Here is a 22,425-nt window from a genome sequence, read left to right on the forward strand (position 1 = left end):
GGTGCTTACTAGGTGCTATTTTAGTGCGACAACCACAATTTTAGTGCTCCACCCCATACCCCAAAAATGGTGGTGCCGAGTGGACGTACACTCAGCACCACCATCGATTTTTGGGGTATGGGGTGAAGCACTAAAATTGTGGTGCCGAGTGGACGTACACTCAGCACCACCATCGATTTTTGGGGTATGGGGTGGAGCACTAAAATTGGGGTTGTCGCACTAAAATACCACCTAATAAGCACCTAATTCTCCAATAGGATTCATATCATTTTTCTGATGTGGTGGTGCCTACTGTACACACATGTGGAATACCGCCGTCCACGCACCTTGGACCACCACCAGTTCTCTCTGGGAATTAAAAAGCGTATCCGCACCCACCGGTGATCCTCTTTCACGGGTCAGATTTCTTTGGGGGAATTCTAGGCGGAATTCCAGAACACCCAGTCCTAGACCCGAGGGTCCAAGAACGAAAGAAACGTCCAAATAGTTTGCAGGCGTTGCGGATATCAGGGGGCGAGACGATTGCCCTATCTTCTTGCCCCCCCGTAAGGGATGATTGTAAATCTCAACTTTATTAGCATCGCACGCGATCTCCCGGGGGTGGGATTTCTGGCTTGACGGATCTGGACGTATCTATTAGCGGATACGCGTGCCCGGCCGATTCCGCGTTGCGTGCGGATCCATGGCCGCGGAATCGCCCGAGCGCACGGTATCGGGCCGCACGATAACGCAGAGATATGCATTCGCGAGGGCGCGGTAAAGCGGCTAAAAGATAGGCGAAACGTACGTCCGACACTTCGGTCTAGCTCCACGGATTACGATTTACGGCCCGAATCAACGTTATCCGCGTAATGAATTTATTTTGGCCAGCTAGAAACATGGCGGTCCTAGAGCCCCCGCAGGAATGGCCGCACGTGAAACTTCGAAGGTGCGATAACCGCGGATTTATGTGCGACGAGGGACACCCCCTCGATTTTGTGCGTCTGTCCAACAAATGGCTAATCGTTCATCCCGGTATCCCGTAAATTAGCTTCTTCCCACTTTGGACTCAACACACCGGGGCTGGACGCGCCTTCGCGGGCATTTCCTCCGCAGCGGTTTGCAGCATCTCTTTGCCACGGGATTTCGAAAAAGTCCGAGGCAAGGGCGATGCTTTCGTGAATAAAGATCCGGCGATAAATCACTGGCCCCTGATATCGTTACTCCTTCGCGAGGAAGTAAAAGAAAGAGCGCGACTCTCGGCACTTTTTCCAATCTCCTTGATGGCAGCCAACATTCGCGAGCACGTAATCGTCATTTGTCAAACCGCGAGAACTATGGGGTAGAAATAAAGAAAAAAAGGTAGGGGGTTAGGAAGGAAGAAGCTGGACCATCCACCACCCAGACTCCCATGGAACCATCTCGTGGAACGGGTGCGTGGAGTCTTGGGGATGGGCACTTATCGGAACGCGGGAAATTGTTCCTAGGGATGGATTTCCGATGGGTTTTCCTAGTTCCTCTGGAATTTGGGGGAAAATGAAAAGGGGTGGATGGATGAGGGTAGGGGATTTCGAGGGAAAGTCGGAAAGTCGACGTCGGGGAGGGTGGAGGGTTTGGTTATGTCTTGGTGCTCCGTTTGCATTCCTGCTGGTAAATTCGTACTCGAAACGCGCCGGGATAATTCCAGCCGTCGAGATCGTGGCCCTCTCCTTTGTCCACGATTCCTGGCGGTGCTCGCCGATAAATCCCCCCGAGAGGTGATCCCGGTGATCCCGACGGAGTGGTCGTTCACGCCCTGCGTACGAGAGTCGTGACAGTATCGGGGTGCCCATCGGGTTCCTACCGAGAAGGTAGCCCGGCAACCGTCTCGGAACCAAGTACCCACGGTACATACTGTATTACAATGCCGATCTATATTCCCCGTAACGAGGTGCGATCCATCACTCGCACTCGCCCCTAAATATATCCCTGTACACGGCGAGGCCGCTCCTCCACCTTGGTCGAACACCTATCTACCCGTGATTCCGCGCTTTTATCGCGCGCCCTGATTTTTTAAATCATGAATAATTCCAATAAATTGGACGCAGCAATTCTTCGGAATTATGACAATCTGAGTTAATTCGTGTGAAATTATTCTTCGACTTAGCGAAATATTTCTATCGGTACCACTCAAAGAAACGGGCCCTTCGGTCCAATGAATTCTTTTCCTCAGGGTATCTGCCCACGATTCCGCGCTTTTATCACGTGCCCTGATATCGGCTACACCGAGAAAAAGTGTCATGGAACCAAAGAAGAATTTTTTTTAAATCACAGAATAATTATTTCACTCCGATAAATTGGACGCAGCAATTCTTCGGAATTATGACAATCTGAGTTTTCGTGTTAAATGATTCTTTGATTTTGCGAAATATTTCTATCGGCACCACTCAAAGAAACGTGCCCTTCGGTCCAATGAATTCTTTTCCTCAGGGTATCCACGATTCCGCGCTTTTATCGCATGCCCTGATATCGGCTACGCCGGCTAGACCGCGATTCTTACAATCCGTGCATTTTCCGGGCTACTTGCCAGGCGTCAACTGTATCGGCGTGGACTTTACGAGGGCGTAAAAGCGCCCCTCGAAGGTATAGGGACGAGAAAGGAGAGCACGCGAGATATCGGCTACTGCCGAGACGTCGATGTCCAGCGATTTTTCAAAAAGTCCCTTTCCGAGGTGGATACTCGGTACACAGTATTTACGAGGTCGGAACAACGGGATGACTCGTTCCGCGTCCGGAATTGAAGTTTACCTCCGGCCGTGACACGTACGTTCGCAGATGATTAGATCTCGGCTGACGGCAAAAGCCGCCCGTTGAGACCCACCTACGACTTCCCAGGAACTTTATCAAACAATGAATCGCACCGCGAGTTCCTTCTCTCCCTCAAAAGCCGGGATTTTAAAACTCCCATCCGCGGGACGGTAAAAGTAGGACGGGACGAGGGGGAGATCAAAGAGAAACGCGAAACCACAACCGCACTTTGATATCGTAAAGCACCGTACAGGTAAAAGTTGGACCGCTATCCTCCGTGGAAATAGAAAGAATCCTCGCGTCGTCCCCTTTATTTAATTCAATGTACCTTGGTACATTACGAGTAAATACAAAGTAAACGCATTTCGCGTCTCCTGACCTACCCCACGCCAGGCGAGTCTCGAGGGAGTCCGATTGGGGACTTACAAAAATCCCGCCACATAGATTTTTGCACGATTTCGCACAATTTTCAGGGTGGGTAAAAAAGTTCCATCGAACCGAAGGAATGTTTTCTTAAATATAATCGAATTAGTTGAATTAATAACATAGTTCTTTGGCTCGGGGTATTTTTTTTTTCTTTTTTTAGGGGGGCAGCCTTCAGGCTGTACTTCAGATTCGAGGCTGGTAATTGCAGAAATGGCGATAAAGCGGAAAGTTAACCGGTGCATTTCGTTTAGCAGTGTGTGACGAGGTCGGCCTCGACGCTTTCGAAGGCGTATTTAAGAGCAACGGGAACGACGCCGAGCGTCTCTTCCCGCGGCCGAAGTCCCTGGAAAAGAAATCCTCGGAGGGTGCCCCGAGCGTTTCTCGGGCAAGAATCAACGAGTGTCTTTCATTTTCCGGGAACGCTCGGTAACGCTCGGTTTATTTCCCCAAGTATCGAGCCCCTCTTTTCCGGAGATAACGAGCTTCGTTCCCTGGGCGGTTTTTGCGGGACCAATGGCGCGCACCCTCGCCTTGCACGGAAAAAAAGGAATTTCCACTTCTGACAAAAGGCGACATTGCTGATAAGCTTTCCCTCTTACTGCAGGAATAATTTCACCTGCGGCAGAAACGTATATGCAATCACCCTGAAAAAGATCCCATTGGACCGAAGAAATATTCTGTTAATTCATAGATTAATTATTTGACTCGGATGAACCTGAATAAATGGGATGCAACGTTTCTTTGTAATTATGACAATTTATTTGAGCTCACATGAGTGAAATGAGTATTCTATGAAATAAAAAAGTATTTCCTTGGTTCAATGAAATTTCGTTTCTCAAGGCGAAACTTAGCTACACTCGAGGAGGTCCCCGGAAGACGCGTTTCCGCTCCGAATTCGCAGACCACGCGGAATTTGGAGGAATTTCGAATAAACGTCGCATCCAGTTTATTCAAGTTTATTAGAGACAAATAAATAATCTATGAAATAAGAAAATATTTCTTTGGTTCAATGAAATTTCGTTTCTCAGGGCGAAACTTAGCTAAACTCGAGGAGGTCCCCGCGAGACGCGTTTCCGCCCCAAATTCACCACGCGGAATTTGGAGGAATTTCGAATAAACGTCGCATACAATTTATTCAAGTTTAGTAGAGACAGATAAATAATCTACGAAATAAGAAAATATTTCTTTGGTTCAATGAAATTTCGTTTCTCAGGGCGAAACTTAGCTAAACTCGAGGAGGTCCCCGCGAGACGCGTTTCCGCCCCAAATTCACCACGCGGAATTTGGAGGAATTTCGAATAAACGTCGCATCCAATTTATTCAAGTTTATTAGAGACAAATAAATAATCTATGAAAAAAGAAAATATTTATTTGGTTCAATGAAATTTTATTTCTGAGGGCAAAACTTAGCTAAACTCGAGGAGGTCCCCGGAAGACGCGTTTCCGCCCCGAATTCGCAGACCACGCGGGGTAATAGACGCGTAATTTGTGCGTTATGTACGTAGGGGCACTCGCATTAACATGTAGCCGCGGCTAACGAGAAGGAAAGAATTTTCGAAGGAATTCCCGGGGGCAGGATCGAACGTTCCGACGCCTCCGTCTTCCTACCGGTCCTTCCCTCCTCCACTTATTATTCCCTCCTTCGCGGTGCTCTCGTTTGTCCGGTGCGGAGCGGGTACACGCGAGTCGCGGGCAAAGGCACACGCAATATATCCGAGGACGCAAAGGAGCACGCAAACACAAAGGGGAGCACCGCTATTACGATCCGCCGAAGGATTCTATAGGAATTCTTTACGTCCTCCGCCCTGCCGGGAGTGCAACGTTCCGGGGACTTTACCGCCGTAACCGAATTGCACGACTCTCGAACAATTTATTCCACTTGATTCCTTCGATTCGGGCGTGTCGTGCCGGACGCACCGCGGAATGCCTTCCGTGCTAATCGTATGCAAGTATTTCCTGACGCGGTTCACGGGTAGGGAGGAAAGAAGAGGTACTTTCAGTGGACGCGCCGTTTACTCAGCGATTCAGATACGCGCCCGGTTGGGCCCTAAGAATTCCCTCCCCGACAAACGCGAGTTTATGAAATATAGCCCGGAAAGTCAGGTGCGAAAGGAGGCATAGAAAAAAAAAAGAATGTTCAGGAAAACCACAATTGTGGTAATCNAGGTAATTTTACTTTTTCACAGCATTCGGTCTGATTGGTCCATATATTTTTTTTTAGACAGATTAAAAATATTTATAAGTGTTAGTTATTATTTCCAATTCGTCAAAATGGTAGCAACGCACGGCGTCTTTCGCAATTCCACACTTTTAGCTTTCAATTCTTCAAAATGGAAGCAACGCACGGTGAAATTACATCGTCTCTGTAATATCATATTCAGAATCTGAGTTGAACTATAGTATATGATAATGTAACGTGTTCATTAAAGTCGAGTAAAAAGGACCTAAGAATTCCCTCTCCGACAAACGCGAGTTTATGAAATATAGCCCGGAAAGTCAGGTGCGAAAGGAGGCATAGAAAAAAAAAAGAATGTTCAGGAAAACCACAATTGTGGTAATCGTAACGATTTTGGGACAACCCGGGTACACTGATAAAAATGTCCATGTAAATGGGCATACTCAATAATTGGATATTTCGATCCCAGGATAAATTGCAGTGAAATTACATCGTCTCTGTAATATCATATTCAGAATCTGAGTTGAACTATAGTATATGATAATGTAACGTGTTCATTAAATTCAAGTAAAAATCCAACAATCCGGTGAATATACAATGTTGGGTGTACTTATACCTTATCTAATTTGTAATTCTTCTATTTTAGGTATTTCTATGTGAAACTAAAGTTGCGAAGTGTGTAAAAATCTATTCAAATTTCCATGGATTTTTCTCAGGTCGACCCTGGAGGTCTTCCGGAAGTGCGGAGAGGTGTCCTGTCTCCGTCCACCCGCGACGCCTGGAGACGATTCGGCGTCGCGACGACTAAATCGAGGGGAGAAAAAAATACTTTGTCGGCATTGTTGTCCTCGTTACCACGACGGAGGGGTCTCGAGGCGTCCGTTAACCCGAAATTCCGAGAGACGGCTCCTTTTTACCAGGCCGAGACATATGGCGACCCGACAAAGCGGCGTCTTCTTCAAGGGAGCGGTTCCGCCGGTCGACGTCGAGGGTCCGGAGAAAAAGGTCCTTCCGACAGAAAGACCTCCCGACAAGGATCTCCCTTGGCTTCCGAAATTGCGCGCACTTATCCCGCCGCGGATTTCTATTGCGGCCGGTCCGCTCAAACGGTGCCGCGTAGCGGCATTCACGAGGACGCGTGCATACGCAAATGGCCCCGCGTGCACCCGTGTACTTGCATATTCACCGTGGCCCGCTTGACAGGCGGAATATACACGGAACATAACGCAGTTGAGTCCTCGAGGTGATCCGAACGTCGTCGATCGACTCCAATTTTCCCGGCCAAGACGTTTCCGTTTCCTTGCAAAACGCACATTAAGAAAAAAACAAAAAAAATTGCACCGAACCGAAGAAAGACATTTCTTTGGTTCAATGATTCTTTTTTTTTTTTTTTTCAATTTTTCTCGTCGACCTCAAAGATCCATCCATTTCATCTCTACGGCGGACTGCGGTGCAAACGGCGCGGTATTCCCGCCCTCGCATACGCGTGCCGTGGCTCGGTACGTAACTGCATTTACGCTGAATCCTATTGACAGGGTATGCGGAATTCCATCGAGGTGCGGTCGTTCCTTCCACGGCGCCCCCGCGTCGGAAACGCACAAGGTGGATATTTCCGCGCGCTGGGATTTTTACGCAAGACCTCGCTGCAACCGGCCGCCGCGGATCGGCCGCGTGTTCGACGGGCAAACGAGGGAAAGAGGAACGGGCCGGTGCTTCCGCTAATGGCGAATCCGTGCTCTCTCCGCCGGTCCCTGTCCGGTGCGGCGCGTAGGATGGGGCTCGTTCAAGACGCGGATCATCCGCTCAGGAATCCCCTTTCAACCGGACGGCGTTTCGACGGCACCCGGTGTATCTATGTTCCGGTATTTCGGTATTTCATCTGACGGGGTAGATCGATTACAGGACCAACTTCCACCCTCCGCGATTTTTGCGGACGAAAAGCCGCTTCTATTTTCCGGAAACGGAAGGATTTTCGCGAAAATCCGACCTTTTCGCCTTGATTTACCTGCCGGATTGGACGATCGCCGAAATGGAAGCGACGCACGGCGTCTTTCGCGAATTTCCGCTTTCAATTCGTCGAAATGGAAGCGACGCACGGCGTCTTTCGCGAATTTCCGCTTTCAATTCGTCGAAACGGAAGTGACGCACATCTTCCGCGATTCCGCGAATTTTCGCTTTCAATTCGTCAAAATGGAAGCGACGCACGGCGTCTTTCGCGATTCCGCGAATTTTCGCTGTCAGTTCTTCAAAATGGTAGCAACGCACGGCGTCTTTCGCGATTCCGCACTTTTCGCTTTCAGTTCTTCAAAATGGAAGCAACGCACGGCGTCTTTCGCGATTCCGCAAATTTCCGCTTTCAATTCGTTAAAATGGTAGCAACGCACGGCGTCTGTCGCGATTCCGCACTTTTAGCTTTCAATTCTTCAAAATGGAAGCGACGCACGGCGTCTTTCGCGATTCCGCAAATTTTCGCTTTTAGTTCTTCAAAATGGAAGCAACGCACGATGTCTTCCGCGAATTTCCGCTTCAAATTCTTCAAAATGGAAGCGACGCACGGTGTCTTTCGCGATTCCACGAATTTTCGCTTTCAATTCGTCAAAATGGAAGCGATGCACGGCGTCTTTCGCGATTCCACGAATTTTCGCTTTCAATTCGTCAAAATGGTAGCGACGCACGACGTCTTTCGCGCGAATTTTCGCTTTCAATTCGTCGAAACGGAAGTGACGCACGGCGTCTTCCGCGATTCCGCGAATTTTCGCTTTCAATTCGTCAAAATGGTAGCAACGCACGGCGTCTTTCGCAATTCCACACTTTTAGCTTTCAATTCTTCAAAATGGAAGCAACGCACGGCGTCTTCCGCGATTCCGCGAATTTTCGCATTCAATCTCTGCATTTCCCTGCCGCAACTCCAAAGGCGGAGCGGTTTTTCGACGAAAGCAGAGCTCGATAAAACAAATAACGGAGCGCTTCCCAAAACCCCGGGAAACCTCGTTCGGCGGATTTCGAAGCAGAGGACGAAGAATACGGCGAATTCAGTTTTCATCCCTGCTTTCTCTCTCTCTCGGTCCCGTCTCCCTTTATCGCTCGACAATTGTGCTCGGGATATGGCGGCAGGCCGCGGAACGGAGCGCGGAATAGAAACCCGGCCTTCCCAGGCACTCTCGCCGTAATTCCATTTGTTTCGTCCTGTTTACGGTCCGGCCGCTACGGCAGGATTACCGAAACCGCGGAATCGCCGCTCCGTGGCCAAAAAGTGCGCGTGGGAAAACGCCAAGTACCCGCAAGCGACATCTCGAGCGATTCGCGAGAGAAATCTGGACCATCAACCGGTATCACTTAATACAAAAAAAAAAAGTTGGTCAACACAAAGAAATGTGCTGCAACAAAATCCAAAGAGACGTCAGGAAGAGTCAAGAGAATTCCTTTAAACCAACTATATAATTTTTCTTCTCGAGGAAATAATTGTTTCCTGCCGTTGTACGTGATTCAGGCAATGATGTATATGTCTACAATGTACATATATATTTCTTGCGGTCAATTTCATTTTTCTTTCCGGAAAGTGATTCTTCCCTCTCGGTACCCTGGCAAGTCGCTAATCGGACCTCGCGAAAAATGCCCTTCTGCGCGCTTCAGCGGAGCGGGAGGACCGCAAGCGTTCCGCGAGCGGTCGGTCGGTCTGGAAGCCTGCGGCTGGTCTGGTTCTTAGATTACGATCATAACGAAAAAGCTTCTCACTCCCGTTGGCCATCGGCCCGCTCGAGGTGGAGGAGCGAGCGTTGCGCCACACGGCATGCATTATGGAACGGGCCGCAACGATTCCGCGGGAAAAATTGCGGACACACGAGACGAACGCGTTGCCTGCCCTCCCGCCCACTTACGAGAGTACCTACGAAGGTGCTCGCGTGCATGCGGCTCCTTTCGGTCACCCAGGTACGTGGACGTGTTCATATATGTGCCCATAATTATGAAAGTGGTCTGAGTCAAAATTGAAAAAAAAAATGAGTCTATCAGTTATTTCACGCCACATTATTTCAAACTAAATTAATTCAATGTAATTTCAAAACAAAAAATATATGACTTAGACCACTTTCATAATTATGGGCACATATGGCCAGGTAAGGTGAAAATTGTCGGAGGGTGGGTCTACCCCGAGAAAGAAAAATTCACTTGACCAAAGAAACATGTTAATTCAAAGAAAAATTATTTCCCTCAAATAAACTCAAATAAATTGTCATAATTCCGGAAGAAATGTCGCATCGAATTTAATCCAGTTCACTCGAGTGAAATACTTATTCTTTGAAATGACAAAATATTCCTTTAAAAAATTCATTCTCAGGGAAGTTTATCTCTCCGTCCAGCACACTGTACCGATATACTATGTTAATATGAAAGCGCGAAAATGGGTAGAAAAAATTGATACGTAAGATCACAAATCGTATTCAATTTTCGTCGCCCTAACAATGCACTTGCGTCCACCGGGAGGTGCATTGTTAAACCGCGAAATTGAAAGAGAGCGGTTTGTAAGCCGCGGCCAAGTATACGAGGATTCCTTGAAATTTTCAATTTTGCAAATTTACGTCGTTGCCGCGGCGCTACTCGACCTAACCTAACCTAACCTAACCTAACCTCGACTCCTCGTGCGGCAGTCGGCGAGTGCACGGCGCGGTCGTGTGCTCGCCACTCCTCCATCTGCGGCCCACTTGCGAAGGTACCTCGGTACATACGTAGGTACACGAGGTTTCCATATCCATATCCGTACCGCGGTATGTACCCACGCCGCCCACCGCTCTTCTCGGTCACCGCGTACGACTCGGAGAAGATTGCTTTCCTATACCTCGTCACGGAGCGCGCGGACTCTGCCCTTCGCTTCATGCAAATTGCCCGCTGCGTGCGCTCCGACCGTCCGGGTTACCGGAGGGACGAGGTCGGACGTTCGCCCGAAACCAAAAGCAAGACCGAGAAGGTGCGCCGCGAGTTTAGTCGAGCGTGGATGCGGCCACCGAGATACGGGGATTTATGTGCCCGTGAGGACGAACGCTCGTTAAAACTCGACTCCTCGCGTTAACACCCTCCTCGAGTCTGCCGACTCGAGTCCTGAGGAAAAAAGGAAATTGCTTGACTCAAAGAAACATGCGTTGCAGCAACAAAATGTCAGATTGAGTATACAAAAGCTGTTGGAGTCGACGACGATTAGTTTAACTTAACGCCGATTTTTCTTCTCGATGAAATGGTTGGTTCTTGAACCAGGCAACAATATTTATTTGTTTCGGGTAATTAACTTTTTTTTCTCAGTGCGAATGCTCGTTAAAGCTCGACTCCTCGCGTTAACACCCTCCTCGAGTCTGCCGACTCTCGTCCTGAAGAAAAAAAAAATTGCTTGGCTCAAAGAAACATGCGTTGCAGCAACAAAATCCACAAAAGAAATGTCAGATTGAGTATACAAAATCTGTGTGAGTCAACGACGATTAGTTCAACTCAACGCCAATTTTTTTTCTCGATGAAATGGTTGGTTCTTGACCCAGGCAACGATATTTATTTGTTTCGGGCAATTTATTTTTTTTTCTCAGTGCGAACGCTCGTTAAAACTCGACTCCTCGCGTTAACACCCTCCTCGAGTCTGCCGACTCTCGTCCTGAGAAAAAAAAAAAATTGCTTGACTCAAAGAAACATGCGTTGCAGCAACAAAATGTCAGATTGAGTATACAAAATCTGTTTAAGTCAACGCCAATTTTTCTTCTCGAGCAAATAATTGTTTCAACGATATATGTTTGCTTTAGGCAATTAATCTTTTTTTTCTCAGGATCTCGCTTGACTCGATGCGAGAAATTATTAAGAGATTCTCGAGAAGCGTTACCGTGGACTTTTAATGTAAATAAGGTGATCGGCCAGGAATCGTCGCAGGACGTGAACCCTCAAAGGACGGCGAACCACTTTGGCGTCCTCAGGGTGGACGAGGGTGCTCGCGTCGGATCGATCGACGTTTCGACTCGAACTCGGTCAAGCACCGAGTTCGTATAGGCGGGGTCGTATAGGCTCTATGGTATCCTAGATGAACGAACGTGGTAGTCAAAAGCTCGGCACCAGGTTATTCCTCGTCCACTCGGTCCTGCCGAGTCGAAAGCTCCGAGAGAGGAGCGCCCGGGGCGCGAAAAACTGTTTCCTCTGGCCCGAAAGGGCGGAACACGCGAGGGCACAAAGTATTCGGCACTTGTGCGAACAACGTCCTTTGCAAGACAGAGGGATGGAAAAGGTAAGGACAAAAAGAGGACGGAAGGTACGCAGTTTTTCAGCGGAACTGCCGCACCCGCGCCGCCCTTAGCCGGACGTGCAAATTTTAGCGCCTCTCCCTCGTAGCTTTGAAAAACTCCGAGAAATAGGGATGGTTGGTGAGGTATTTCGGAAAATTAATTGAAAATCCACCTGTTATCGAGTCACGGAGAGAAATAAGTGCCCTAGAGTTACAGAGGCCTATCTGCTAAAAATTGTTCACGATACGGTTAAAAGCTCTCCCGTAAATTAATCCAGGTAATTTTACTTTTTCACAGCATTCGGTCTGATTGGTCCATATATTTTTTTTTAGACAGATTAAAAATATTTATAAGTGTTAGTTATTATTTCATTCTTATTTACATTTTACAGATTTTTCTGTAGGTTCAATAGATTTCTTTTTTTCTCCGTGTAAGGACGAAATTGAGGGCGGGGGAGGTACGCGTGTCGGACAAAATGACTATAACCCTTAATGACAGGGCGCTGGCTATAGTTGGCGGGATCGATTACTATCGGGATGCGCCGATCGAAAGGGGACACCCCTTGGTTATCGGCCAACGACTATCATTACGTTCTCTCCACGGTAGATCGGCGATCGTTTCGGATTATTGCAATATGTACGATTCGGTGGTGCGGCGCGGTAGCAACAAACAGATTTGCGGCGATGGAGCTCTCATGGGGTTTTCTTTTTCAATCGCGGGGGAGCGAAATTATAGAGAAACGAGTGTTTGCGTTATGCCTTGGCTCACCTTGAACGCAAATACCGAATTATTATTCGATGGGTTAAGTACATATTTATGCCGGAAAGAAAGAAACCCCAGCCCTAAAAAACGGGATTTCTCGACAGTACAGTCAACTATATTATCAACCATTCAATGTTCAATGACCCAAAGAGATATTTCATTGAATGTAACCAGATAATTTTATTAATTATATTAATTTAATTAAATTAATTATATTAGAATCATTGTTTACCTCAAACTGGAATAAATTGTATGCAACGTCTCCTTGGAATTACGAAAATTGATTTGAATTTGGTTCAGTTAAATTCCTCTTTGCACTTGAAGAAATATGTTCTTTGGTTCAATGATTGTTTTTTTTTTTTTTTTTTTTTCATTGTTGTAGATAAACCACAGGTAACACTCACCTGAAGATGAACCTGGCCATTGTTGTCCACCCATCCGATGACCATATCGGCGCCCACTCGGCGATCGTTCTTGGTGAAACCGAGACCGACGTATCCGAGAGTCTTCACCTGGATCTCGAAGGTGACATCCCGATCCCCAGGTGTCCAGAGCACCAGGAAGTTGTTGTCGAGGACTGCACTGTGTTTCCACTCGACGCCCCCGACGCCGGACACGACGAGGACGAGGAAGCACGTTAGAAGGCTCTTGGGCTCCATGTCGACCAGCTCAGAGCATCTGCGGTAAACAAACAAATAAATATCATTTAGAAGGTGTATTCGGTAGTTCCCTAAAACTTCATTAAAAAACCCGGTGGAGGTTCGCGCCAAATACATGTAGGCAAATCGTGGAATCTTAGTAATGAATTCGCCCCATCGCAAATCACTGACATCCAAAGACCTGGTGTGAAGAATCAATTAAATCAAAGTTGTGATTTTCTTTTCCTCGACGAAATCATTTGTTGCTTGCAGTTATGTATGGCTGAGGCGATGACATATATTTATTTCAATCAGCTAATCTTTTCCTCTCGGGGCAGAAGAGGACCGAGATGAGCGGGTACTCTCCTGGGCTTTACGTCTTTGCGGACTACCCTGGATATTGCCTTTTAATAATTTAGCCGACCCGTTACCCCCTGACGATAACTTTCACCCTTCCAGGCCGCGGACGCGCCGTTAAAGCGCCGTCCCTTTAAAACGAAACGACGATTAGCGCCGGTTTCATCGACTTTTACCGCACGTCGCTCTCGGTTAACGCTCTCTCCAGGCTGGCACGGGGGCGCATTTCGTTTAAGAAGCTCGCCAAAGAGCCGGGAAAGGCACATCCGTACGAGGTTAATCGGGCCGCGCATTCACGGCGGACCGCGAGCCACTCCTGAAAGAACGCTCTCGGGAACTCTTAACTCGGGGTGGCTTTTAGGATGCACCGTTTTTACGCTCCCTTTTTAACGCGCCGCTGCGTGGGATTTTATGGAAAATCTTGACGGTGGTCCATTTTCCTCTTATTCACCTATAAAGCGAACGGACACTTTTTCTATCCGCGAGTCTCGGCGGAATCGAGATTCTGACCGAAATCTTCGCCCGACTCGCAAGTAAGCGACCTTGGTAGAGTTCCGCGGCAAATATATAAAAATAAGCGCTTAAAGAGCGTAGAGTGTAGAGTGAAATCTTGACGGTGGTCCATTTTCCTCTTATTCACCTAGAAAGCGAACGGACACTTTTTCTATCCGCGAGTCTCGGCGAAATCGAGATTCTTACGGAAATCTTCGACCAACTCGCAAGTAAGCGACCTCGGTAGAGTTCTGCGCCAAATATATAAAAATAAGCGCTTAAAGAGCGTAGAATGAAAAGCGTCGCTGTGTGGGATTTTATGGAAAATCTTGACGATGGTCCATTTTCCCCTTACTCGCCTAGTTCCGTATAGTAGAGTTCCGCGCCAAATACATAAAAACAAGCGCTTAAAAAGCGTTATAATTGCGAGGCGCGGAACTTAGCCTATCATTACCCGAGATCATTACCCTGGAGCGTCAAATTGGACAGAGAATCTCATTTCCTGAAAATCTCGAACGAGCGACGGTAACTTTAACAAGGCCATCGAGGTTCGGATATCTATCCGCGTTTTTCAAGATATTAACCAAACAGACTGTTACGTTTAATTCCTTGATATTGAATTTTTATGGATATTACGATTTACATATAAACACATTCTCAATGCATTTTATGAATTACACGACGATTTCAAGCGAAATGTATACAAGGTGAGGTGAAAGACGTCGAGAAATGTTACCGACGTCGGTAAAGAAGGGTCTTCTAAATATCCACAGTATCGACGTTGCAATGTATGTATACAGCCGGGTCGAATTATACTAAGTACTGTACCGAGTATTGTACGTTCGAGCAAGCCGAATTTGGTGACTCGTCGGCAACCCGGACGAGCGATGGACCGAGGGGAATCGCAGCTGTCGCGCGACTACTCGAGAAGAGAAGCGTCAACTCAAATTGAGAGGACGGCGCCGAGAGTCCGGGTTGAAAAGGGAGGTGCGGAGAGAGAGAGAGAAACGGCGTCCACAAAGAGCGAGACCGTCCGATCGGAAGCTAGCTGGCCAGAGGGAGAGGAAAATAGGTTACGGTGGCCATGGACGGGTTTGATTTGCGGCGTGTCGTTCAGTCGATTGCCCTCAAATTGCGTCCAACGCCGGTGGCATCAACCTGGAACGTTCCCAGCGCGAGCGCCGCGACGCCGGACCGTCACTTGGCCCCCGCCCCTCGTATGCGCTATTAGTTAAATAAATCCCCGGAATATACGAACCGTCAAAAGCAAAACTATTGTTCCCCGGGTGGAAGCGCGGCTCGCACTCGTTAATATTCCCGTCATCGCGGACTCGACGGTGTTTTCGGACCCGATCGGGACGCGATCCTGGATCGTGTCCTGGGAACCAGAAGTGGAGGTCGGCTTTTTGATACGGCACGTCGAACGAGTTCCGGACCGACTCTGTACCGGATGATGGAAGCCGTCGACGAGTGGACGAGGTCTGTGTACGGCGTTTACGGGGTAAGTGTACGCGATTCTTGTGAACGTGATCACCAGGCGGTACCTTCCTCGAGTCTGAACCCAGACGTCACCAGGATGCCTAGGGACGTCTGGGGGTGTCGTTGAGAAACGACGGGGACGTCGGTCGAGGTGCTGCCGACGTGCGTTCGATCTCTCTAAAACTCCAGGTTGGAAGGGGGAAGTTAAGTTCGGATGCTGGGGAAGGAAGTCCTCCCCCGGAGGAAGGACTCACCCTGGGAGTCAAACGACTCCAAAGAACGGCCTGCGAATGGCTTTGAGAAACGACGCCGGGGCGTCCGCTCGACCGGATGAGTCGGAGAGATTGGCGAACTAATTGCCGACATCGTTGACCATTAATGGGCGGATGGATTCGCGGATAGGTCGGCGGAAACGTCATTTGTCGCCGTCCATGCCCGATTCCATGCGCGATCCGGTCGAAGACCGGTCGGAAATTCTTTGGGGGAAAAAAAAAAAGAAATCGAGGCGAGACGTCGGACGCGCCCAGCGTCTCTTCGACGATGCTAATGGATGGCGTCGAGTGGCGGCCTGCCCTTTGCTCCGAGCCGCACTTCGGCACTTCGGCTTATCGGACGGCCCGCTTGCGGCATAGGTGAGTAGGTACTTTCCGCGTACAATTACCACTTAACGCTTAACCGGTCGCTTTTACGTTCCCGGGCTCATATCCGGAGCTCGCCGATTAAGTGTTAAGCACACTCGGTGGATTGCCCCCTTCCGATCACCTGCAGTCCCTCGCAGCGATCTCCGGATTTCCTGTAAACGCCGATCGAACCTCTCCTCGACCCTCTTTTAAGACTTAACATTGTCAAATAAAAAAAAAGTTTAAACAAAACGAAGTCATTTTTTAAAACGGGGGAATTTTTTCTAAGACCCGATTTTCAGTTCCATGCAGTTCGGAAATTGCATTCGCGGTGCAGCATCCTTCCCTGATGCAGGGGAGTGTGGGAATTCGAAATCGCGTTACTTATATGGTCGTTGCGTTCAATTACTACGGCGCAATTACCTTCTGCGTGAAACTTGACGATTGTCAATGAGAAACAAAATTTATACAGAACAAGGAGGGGTAATGAGCATCCTCTAAAACGAGGAATTCTTTGAAGACGGGATTTTCAATTCCATGCAGTTCGGAAAATGCATTCGCGGTGCAGCATCCTTCCCTGATGCAGGGGAGTGTGGGAATTCGAAATGGCGTCACTTATATGGTCGTTGCGTTCAATTACTACGGCGCAATTACCTTCTGCGTGAAACTTGATGATTGTCAATGAGAAACAAAATTTATACAGAACAAGAAGGGGTAAAGGGCATCTTCTAAAACGGGGAATTCTTTGAAGACGGGATTTTCAATTCCATGCAATTCGGAAATTGCATTCGCGGTGCAGCATCCTTCCCTGATGCAGGGGAGTGTGGGAATTCGAAATGGCGATATTTACCTAATTGTTGCGTTCAATTAGTATGGCGCAATTACCTTCTGCGTGAAACATGGCGATTGTCAATGAGAAACAAAATTGATACAGAACAAGGAGTGGAATTTTTTTTGAGACGGGATGTTCAGTTCACGCAGTTCGGGAATTGCGTTTCCGGTGCGGGGTAACGCGGGAATTCGAGATGGCGATATATCTAGTCGGTGCGTGCAATTACCGCGGTGCATTTAGCAGATTGCTCTTATCCTGATGCCTAATCACCTGCGCTCATTCGGTTACGCTTATGACCGATCTCTGGATTCCGGTGAAACGCACGCTGATGGACTCGACGTGGCTATATTAATTTCGACTTCGGAGAGGTACCCGCCACCGGCCAGAGAGCGCGTGGACAGAGAGAGAGAGGGAGAGTCGATAACGTAGCGAAGCGTTGACGCGATCGATCGAGCCAAATGTCGATGACGTCGAGGGTTACCGATATGCGCGATGAAACTGATGGAAACACGAGAATTTGGCAGAGCTAGTCGACATGGTGCGTAGCGCGCCATCGACGCCCGCAACATTTGGCTTCTCATTCGACGCCGTTTGGATTAATTCCCGTGAAAAGCGGAAGGACGAAGGAAAGACGAAGGAAAAGGGAGAAAGACTATCGGAAGTGCGGCGAGAAATTTCAATTAAGTCTCCCACGTCTCCCACTTTGTTGTCTCGCCTTTGTCGCGTTCCTCTCCTCTTCCACGCACGTAGTTTCCGGAAACGGGGAACCTCGAGTTTCTGGGTGGAGGTCCCTAAAGAGGGAGGTCCGACATCGAAGGATGCAACCGATAGGTAAACAAATGGACGACAAGTGGATATCTACGTAGCTAACTCCTCTAACTTACTCGGGGTATTTCAATGGCCTGAAAAGTGGTCGGCCCGGGACAAGTTTTCCCGGGCAAAAGTCGGGATATTCATAACCGTGGAAGTTTAAAGTTGCTCTCGGAAAAAGGTGGAACTCCGAACCCGACGTGACCCTGTAGTGGCGGCATAAGTAATATTGCTGGCGAGAGGGACGGTCATAAGAAAGACAAACTTGGAGAGTCGCGAGTAACTCTCGGTAGGTGGTAAACGGGGTAAAGAGGGAAAAGGGAAACCCGGGGAAAATGGCAAACGGCCTTTTCTCCTCCACCCTCGGCCGATCTTCAATCGAAGGGCTATCGCGGAAAGGAACGGATACGAAATAATAGTTTGCCGGAAAAGTGGAGGACTAAACGCGCTCGATACCCGATAGACGTAATTACACAGAGGCGTGGAAAGTTTCGGTCTGCTCATTACGCCGAGTTTCCGCGGAAATTGCAAACGATGGCCCGAAAACCCCGGATATTACGGATTCACGGTGGGAACTTCCCATGGGGATCGGGGAACGAAAATTTGGAAATTTCCGAACCGATAGCCTCCCTCGGCCTGGCTCCATGGAACAGGGGAACATTTATGAAAAGTTGCCGATGCAAATGCGGTACGTCCATCCGCTAGAATAATAAATAGGCGCATTTAACGGCACTATCGGTCCATTATCGACGCTACGCGAATTAGCTTTCATCCCCGATACGACCGACAGGCCCTGAGAAAAAAAGCCGGTTGACTGAAAAAAATGTGCATCGCTGCAACAAAATCCTGCGATGAAAAAAATCCAAAGTAATGTCAGGAGGAGTAAAGATTTTTTTTTTTTCGTTTTATCAAGGATATAATTTTTCTCCTCAAAGAATAATCCTGATTTCAATCGGGATTAAAATCAGCGATTTTTAATTTTTTTTTTTTTTATCAAAGAAATCCAGATTTTGATCAACTCCGCGTCATGGCGTCACTGCATTCGCTCCTTTTCAGCGGTACAATCGGACGATCGCTTTTCCCGATTATCCTCGGCTCGCGGCAGGTGGCAAGCACGGCGTTAATTAGTGGAAAGTGCTGTTCCTGGGTTCTTTACGTCCATTCGCGGATCCGGCCGCGTTGTCCGGCCAAGTCGAGCACGCTTAGCTCTAATTAGGCATGCATGGCCAAACGGGAGAGCAACGGCGAAGAAGGGTGCAACGTGTGCATTCGAGTGCCGGGAATGGCACTGCCAACAAACGGGGTTTCTTTCCAGGCGCACTTTTCCTAGAATAGTGGGCCGCCCATTACGCGATGATTACGTCCGAGCGGTCCTCGTGCGCATAAACCGCGGCTGCTGGGCGTTCATAACGCGGCAACAAGTACCGTCTCTTTTCTGGCTTGTCGGCCTGCCGGGCCTCGAATGCGCTGCGCTCGCTTTTCCCAATTATGCCGGGGAAAACGGCGAACGGATGACGGCCACGACGTTAATTAGCAGCCCCGGTCGAAAGCGCCCTCCAGGAGTTCTTTCCCACGGCGGGCTCGTTCGCGGCTTGTCCGGCCGCGCTTAGATTTAATTACACTTCTATGGACCAAACGAGGGAGTAATGGCCGAAGTGAGCTCCGACTCGAGAGCCGGGGTGCACAATGGGTTATTTACCTGGCGAGCCCACTCACGGGGGTGCCCCATGGACCATCCGACGAGTTTCTTCCACCCTCTCGGCCGGGGTTGCGTCTCGCGCCAAGAACGCGAACCGCCGCGGGTCGACCTCGCGACGTTTCTATACCGAGAAAAAAAAAAATTCCATCGGAATTATTTCTTCCTGAACGGTTCCGAAGAGATATTTTGTCGATCCAGAGAATAATTATCCCACTTGGATAACCTGGAATTAATTCGATGTCGAGTTTTTTGCTCACATTAGGTGGGGCGCCATGGACCATCCGTCGACTTTCTTCCACTCTCTCGACCGAGGTTGCGTCTCGCGCCAAGAACACGTGTTGACCTCGCTAAAAATTAATTTTGTCGATCCAGAGAATAATTATCCCACTCGGATAAACTGGAATAAATTCTATGCCACGTTTCTTGTTCACAATGCGACACTTTGAGTTTATTCGAGTCGAATAGTTATTTTTTAGCATTTCCTTCACGACTTAGACGTCGGCCAAGGAAACCGGGGTTGGCGGAGCCGGAGATTCGGACGTCGGCGTTCGTTACGACGACCGGAAGCGGAAATGAATATGAATGAATACGAGAAACGGCGTCCTCGACCGAAGACTCTCTTCGGACACGATGCACGTAGAAAGTGTAAGCTCGGTGCCCTCGTCTATGTAGAACGCGCATTATTAACATGTACGATGTCCGTGCTCGTAATGAGTCCGTCCTCTTTTCCCTTTACGCTATACACCTGGCGGAATATATCCACGAAGCTAAACGTTTCTCATGCAGGCCGCGGGTTCCATTAATATCTATTACTCCAGGAATGCATTCGCGTAGAAGCGGCAGCGGCGGAAAACTGCATCCGCGAGGGAATACGCGAAAGGATGAAAGCAGCACCGTCCCGTTGCGGATTCCGCGGGGTCTAATGCCGCAAGCTAATCAGGAATAATTGTAAGACGCCGAAAATTACTGGATTACGAGTGCCGGGTTATCCAGAGGTGCCGTAAGACGTCCCTTTGACGGAAATAACAGGTGCGTAAAGCTGGCACTCCACCTTTACAAAATTCAAATTTCTTTGTCTTAACATTTTCTGCTCTGTATGTGGTAATTATGTGCTACATTCGGAAATTTTGTGCTAGCTCGGTTTTTGGAAAAAAAATTCAATTCTTCCGTGGGGGTGCTTTACGCACCTGGAAATAACGACGATGCCTCTTGGTATAAGTTGTCAGTTTTACGCGACAGGGAATGGCCGCGTCCCATAAAACGGGAAATATAACTCTTCCCCATCTCTCCTGCCGAAACCGAACGGGGTCCAGAAAGAAAGTCCCTCGACATATAGATATTTACGGCGGCATATTAATTCCTTGTCAAGGTTGTGACGGCGCATCGTGTCCAGGGTATCTCTTGGTCCCTTGGTTTGCACCGCAATAGCGCCTCCTATCCATTGTATCTTTTCTCCCCGTGGGACCACAAATCCCAGGAGATATAATAAACTGCATTCTCTGGACCTCCGGTTGACCCTCTCGCGCAGCAAGCGATAGATATTGGCCGGAGACTTTGGCTTCCTCTAACCGCGGACCTTGTTATCGCGAGCCCCGGAGCGAACCGGGGATCGATAAATAACCGTGCCCAGGGTGGAAGGAAGCTGGAAGGAGCCATCGCGGGATCGAAGGGGCAGATCGGGATCCTGGGGGACGAGGACCAAAGCCAACCTCGAAGGAACCAAAACCTAATCACTGGGAACTCGCCTGATCGCTCTGAAACATCAACGGCCGCACGCAGAAAAAGAATTTACAATCATGAAATCTCACTTGCAGCAACAAACGTTGTTATATCGACCACAAGAAACGATTACTTAACCTATTAATTGCTGCAACATTGTTCACCAGCAACGACAAATTCGTTTGAATAGGGTAACCATTTTTTTCTATAAAGAGAACTCCCCAATGGTTACATCCACGGGTCGTTGTAATTGCAAATAAAAAATGGTTAATTTAAACGGTGGAAGTTTTTTGGTCAGTGGAGTTAATCCGCTGCTTAAATGTGGAATGTAATGCTAATTGCAACCGAGGATTAGGAATTGGACCAAGGTTAGTTGGGCCGGCATCAGGACACCGATTGGAGGAGAAGACGGAGATGACTCCTCCGATCCGCGGAGGGAAAGCGACTTTTCGGCCGCAGCAACGAAAGTGGGAATTAATTCTGGTTTTTCCTGGTCCTGGAGCCGAGGGCATAAGGGGTTAAAACGAGTTCCACCGATGGCGCAATTAAGGATTAGCCGTAACGAAAAGCCCGGAGGCGGCTCGAGAGCGGAAACGGCTCCACTTGGGCTTCGACCGCCCAATTCGGGGCGAATAAATCGGAACTTTTTCCCGCCCTTCCGGGCAAGAAGCGGACCAGGAGGAGAGCCGATCGCCGACCTGCCACCGGTCGTTCAACGGCCGGCTTAACGAGCTGGCCTTTTCGAGAACTCCGGAGAAAAGGAAAACCGGCGCTCGGGCCCAGGAAACGCCGCTCCCGAAACGTCGGGGCGTGTAACGATTCCGTAACGGCCGGGCCTCGGAGAAATCAATTTCCTCCGACAGGATTTCCACGGGGGCCGTGACCCGGGAAATAAGTGAAACTTCGCGGCGGGGGGGAACTCGTTCCAACTTTTGGGCCTCCGTTTGTTCGCCACTTAAGTAACCCCCTGTAACTAGCCGGCCGTAATATGTACATAAAGCTGGAATTGCCACTTTAGCACAATTCAATAAAATTTGTTGGAAAATTTATTGCCAATTCATTGCTATTTTATTGCACAAGAAAAGAATTTGTTGCTCTTATACTTTTCCGAAAAATGGTGGCGATGTCAGCTTTATATAAAGGTAGCACTGCCACAATAATAAACAATTATTAAGTAAATGTTCATCGACGAATTGTATGCAGGAATTTATTGCTAATTAATTGCTCGCAGAAAAACCAAATTTCAATTTTTTATGCTCACCCCTAAAGGGGTGAATCGCCAACCCTAGTGCTGATCGCAGGACAGAAAGATGAAAAACATGGGAGAATCGAGGTGCGTCAAGCTAGCACGGCAACACCCCAGTACACGATTTCTGAATACAGAGGAATTATGTGCTAATT

General features: G+C 48.5%; 1 protein-coding gene across 1 annotated transcript in view; it reads right to left on the bottom strand.

Annotated features, from left to right (window-relative positions):
- Positions 1 to 13,043, bottom strand: part of LOC105694626 (MOXD1 homolog 2) — a 90,411-nt gene extending 77,368 nt beyond the window's left edge. The window contains exon 1 of the mRNA XM_023434960.1: positions 12,783 to 13,043. Within this exon, the coding sequence (XP_023290728.1) occupies positions 12,783 to 13,037 (255 nt within the window). The 5' untranslated portion in view covers positions 13,038 to 13,043. The remainder of the gene's footprint in view (positions 1 to 12,782) is intronic.
- Between the last annotated feature and the right edge of the window lie 9,382 nt (positions 13,044 to 22,425).

This window comes from Orussus abietinus, unplaced genomic scaffold (genome assembly GCF_000612105.2).
Source record: "Orussus abietinus isolate OABI.00-Male unplaced genomic scaffold, Oabi_2.0 scaffold90, whole genome shotgun sequence".
Taxonomy (NCBI): domain Eukaryota; kingdom Metazoa; phylum Arthropoda; class Insecta; order Hymenoptera; family Orussidae; genus Orussus; species Orussus abietinus.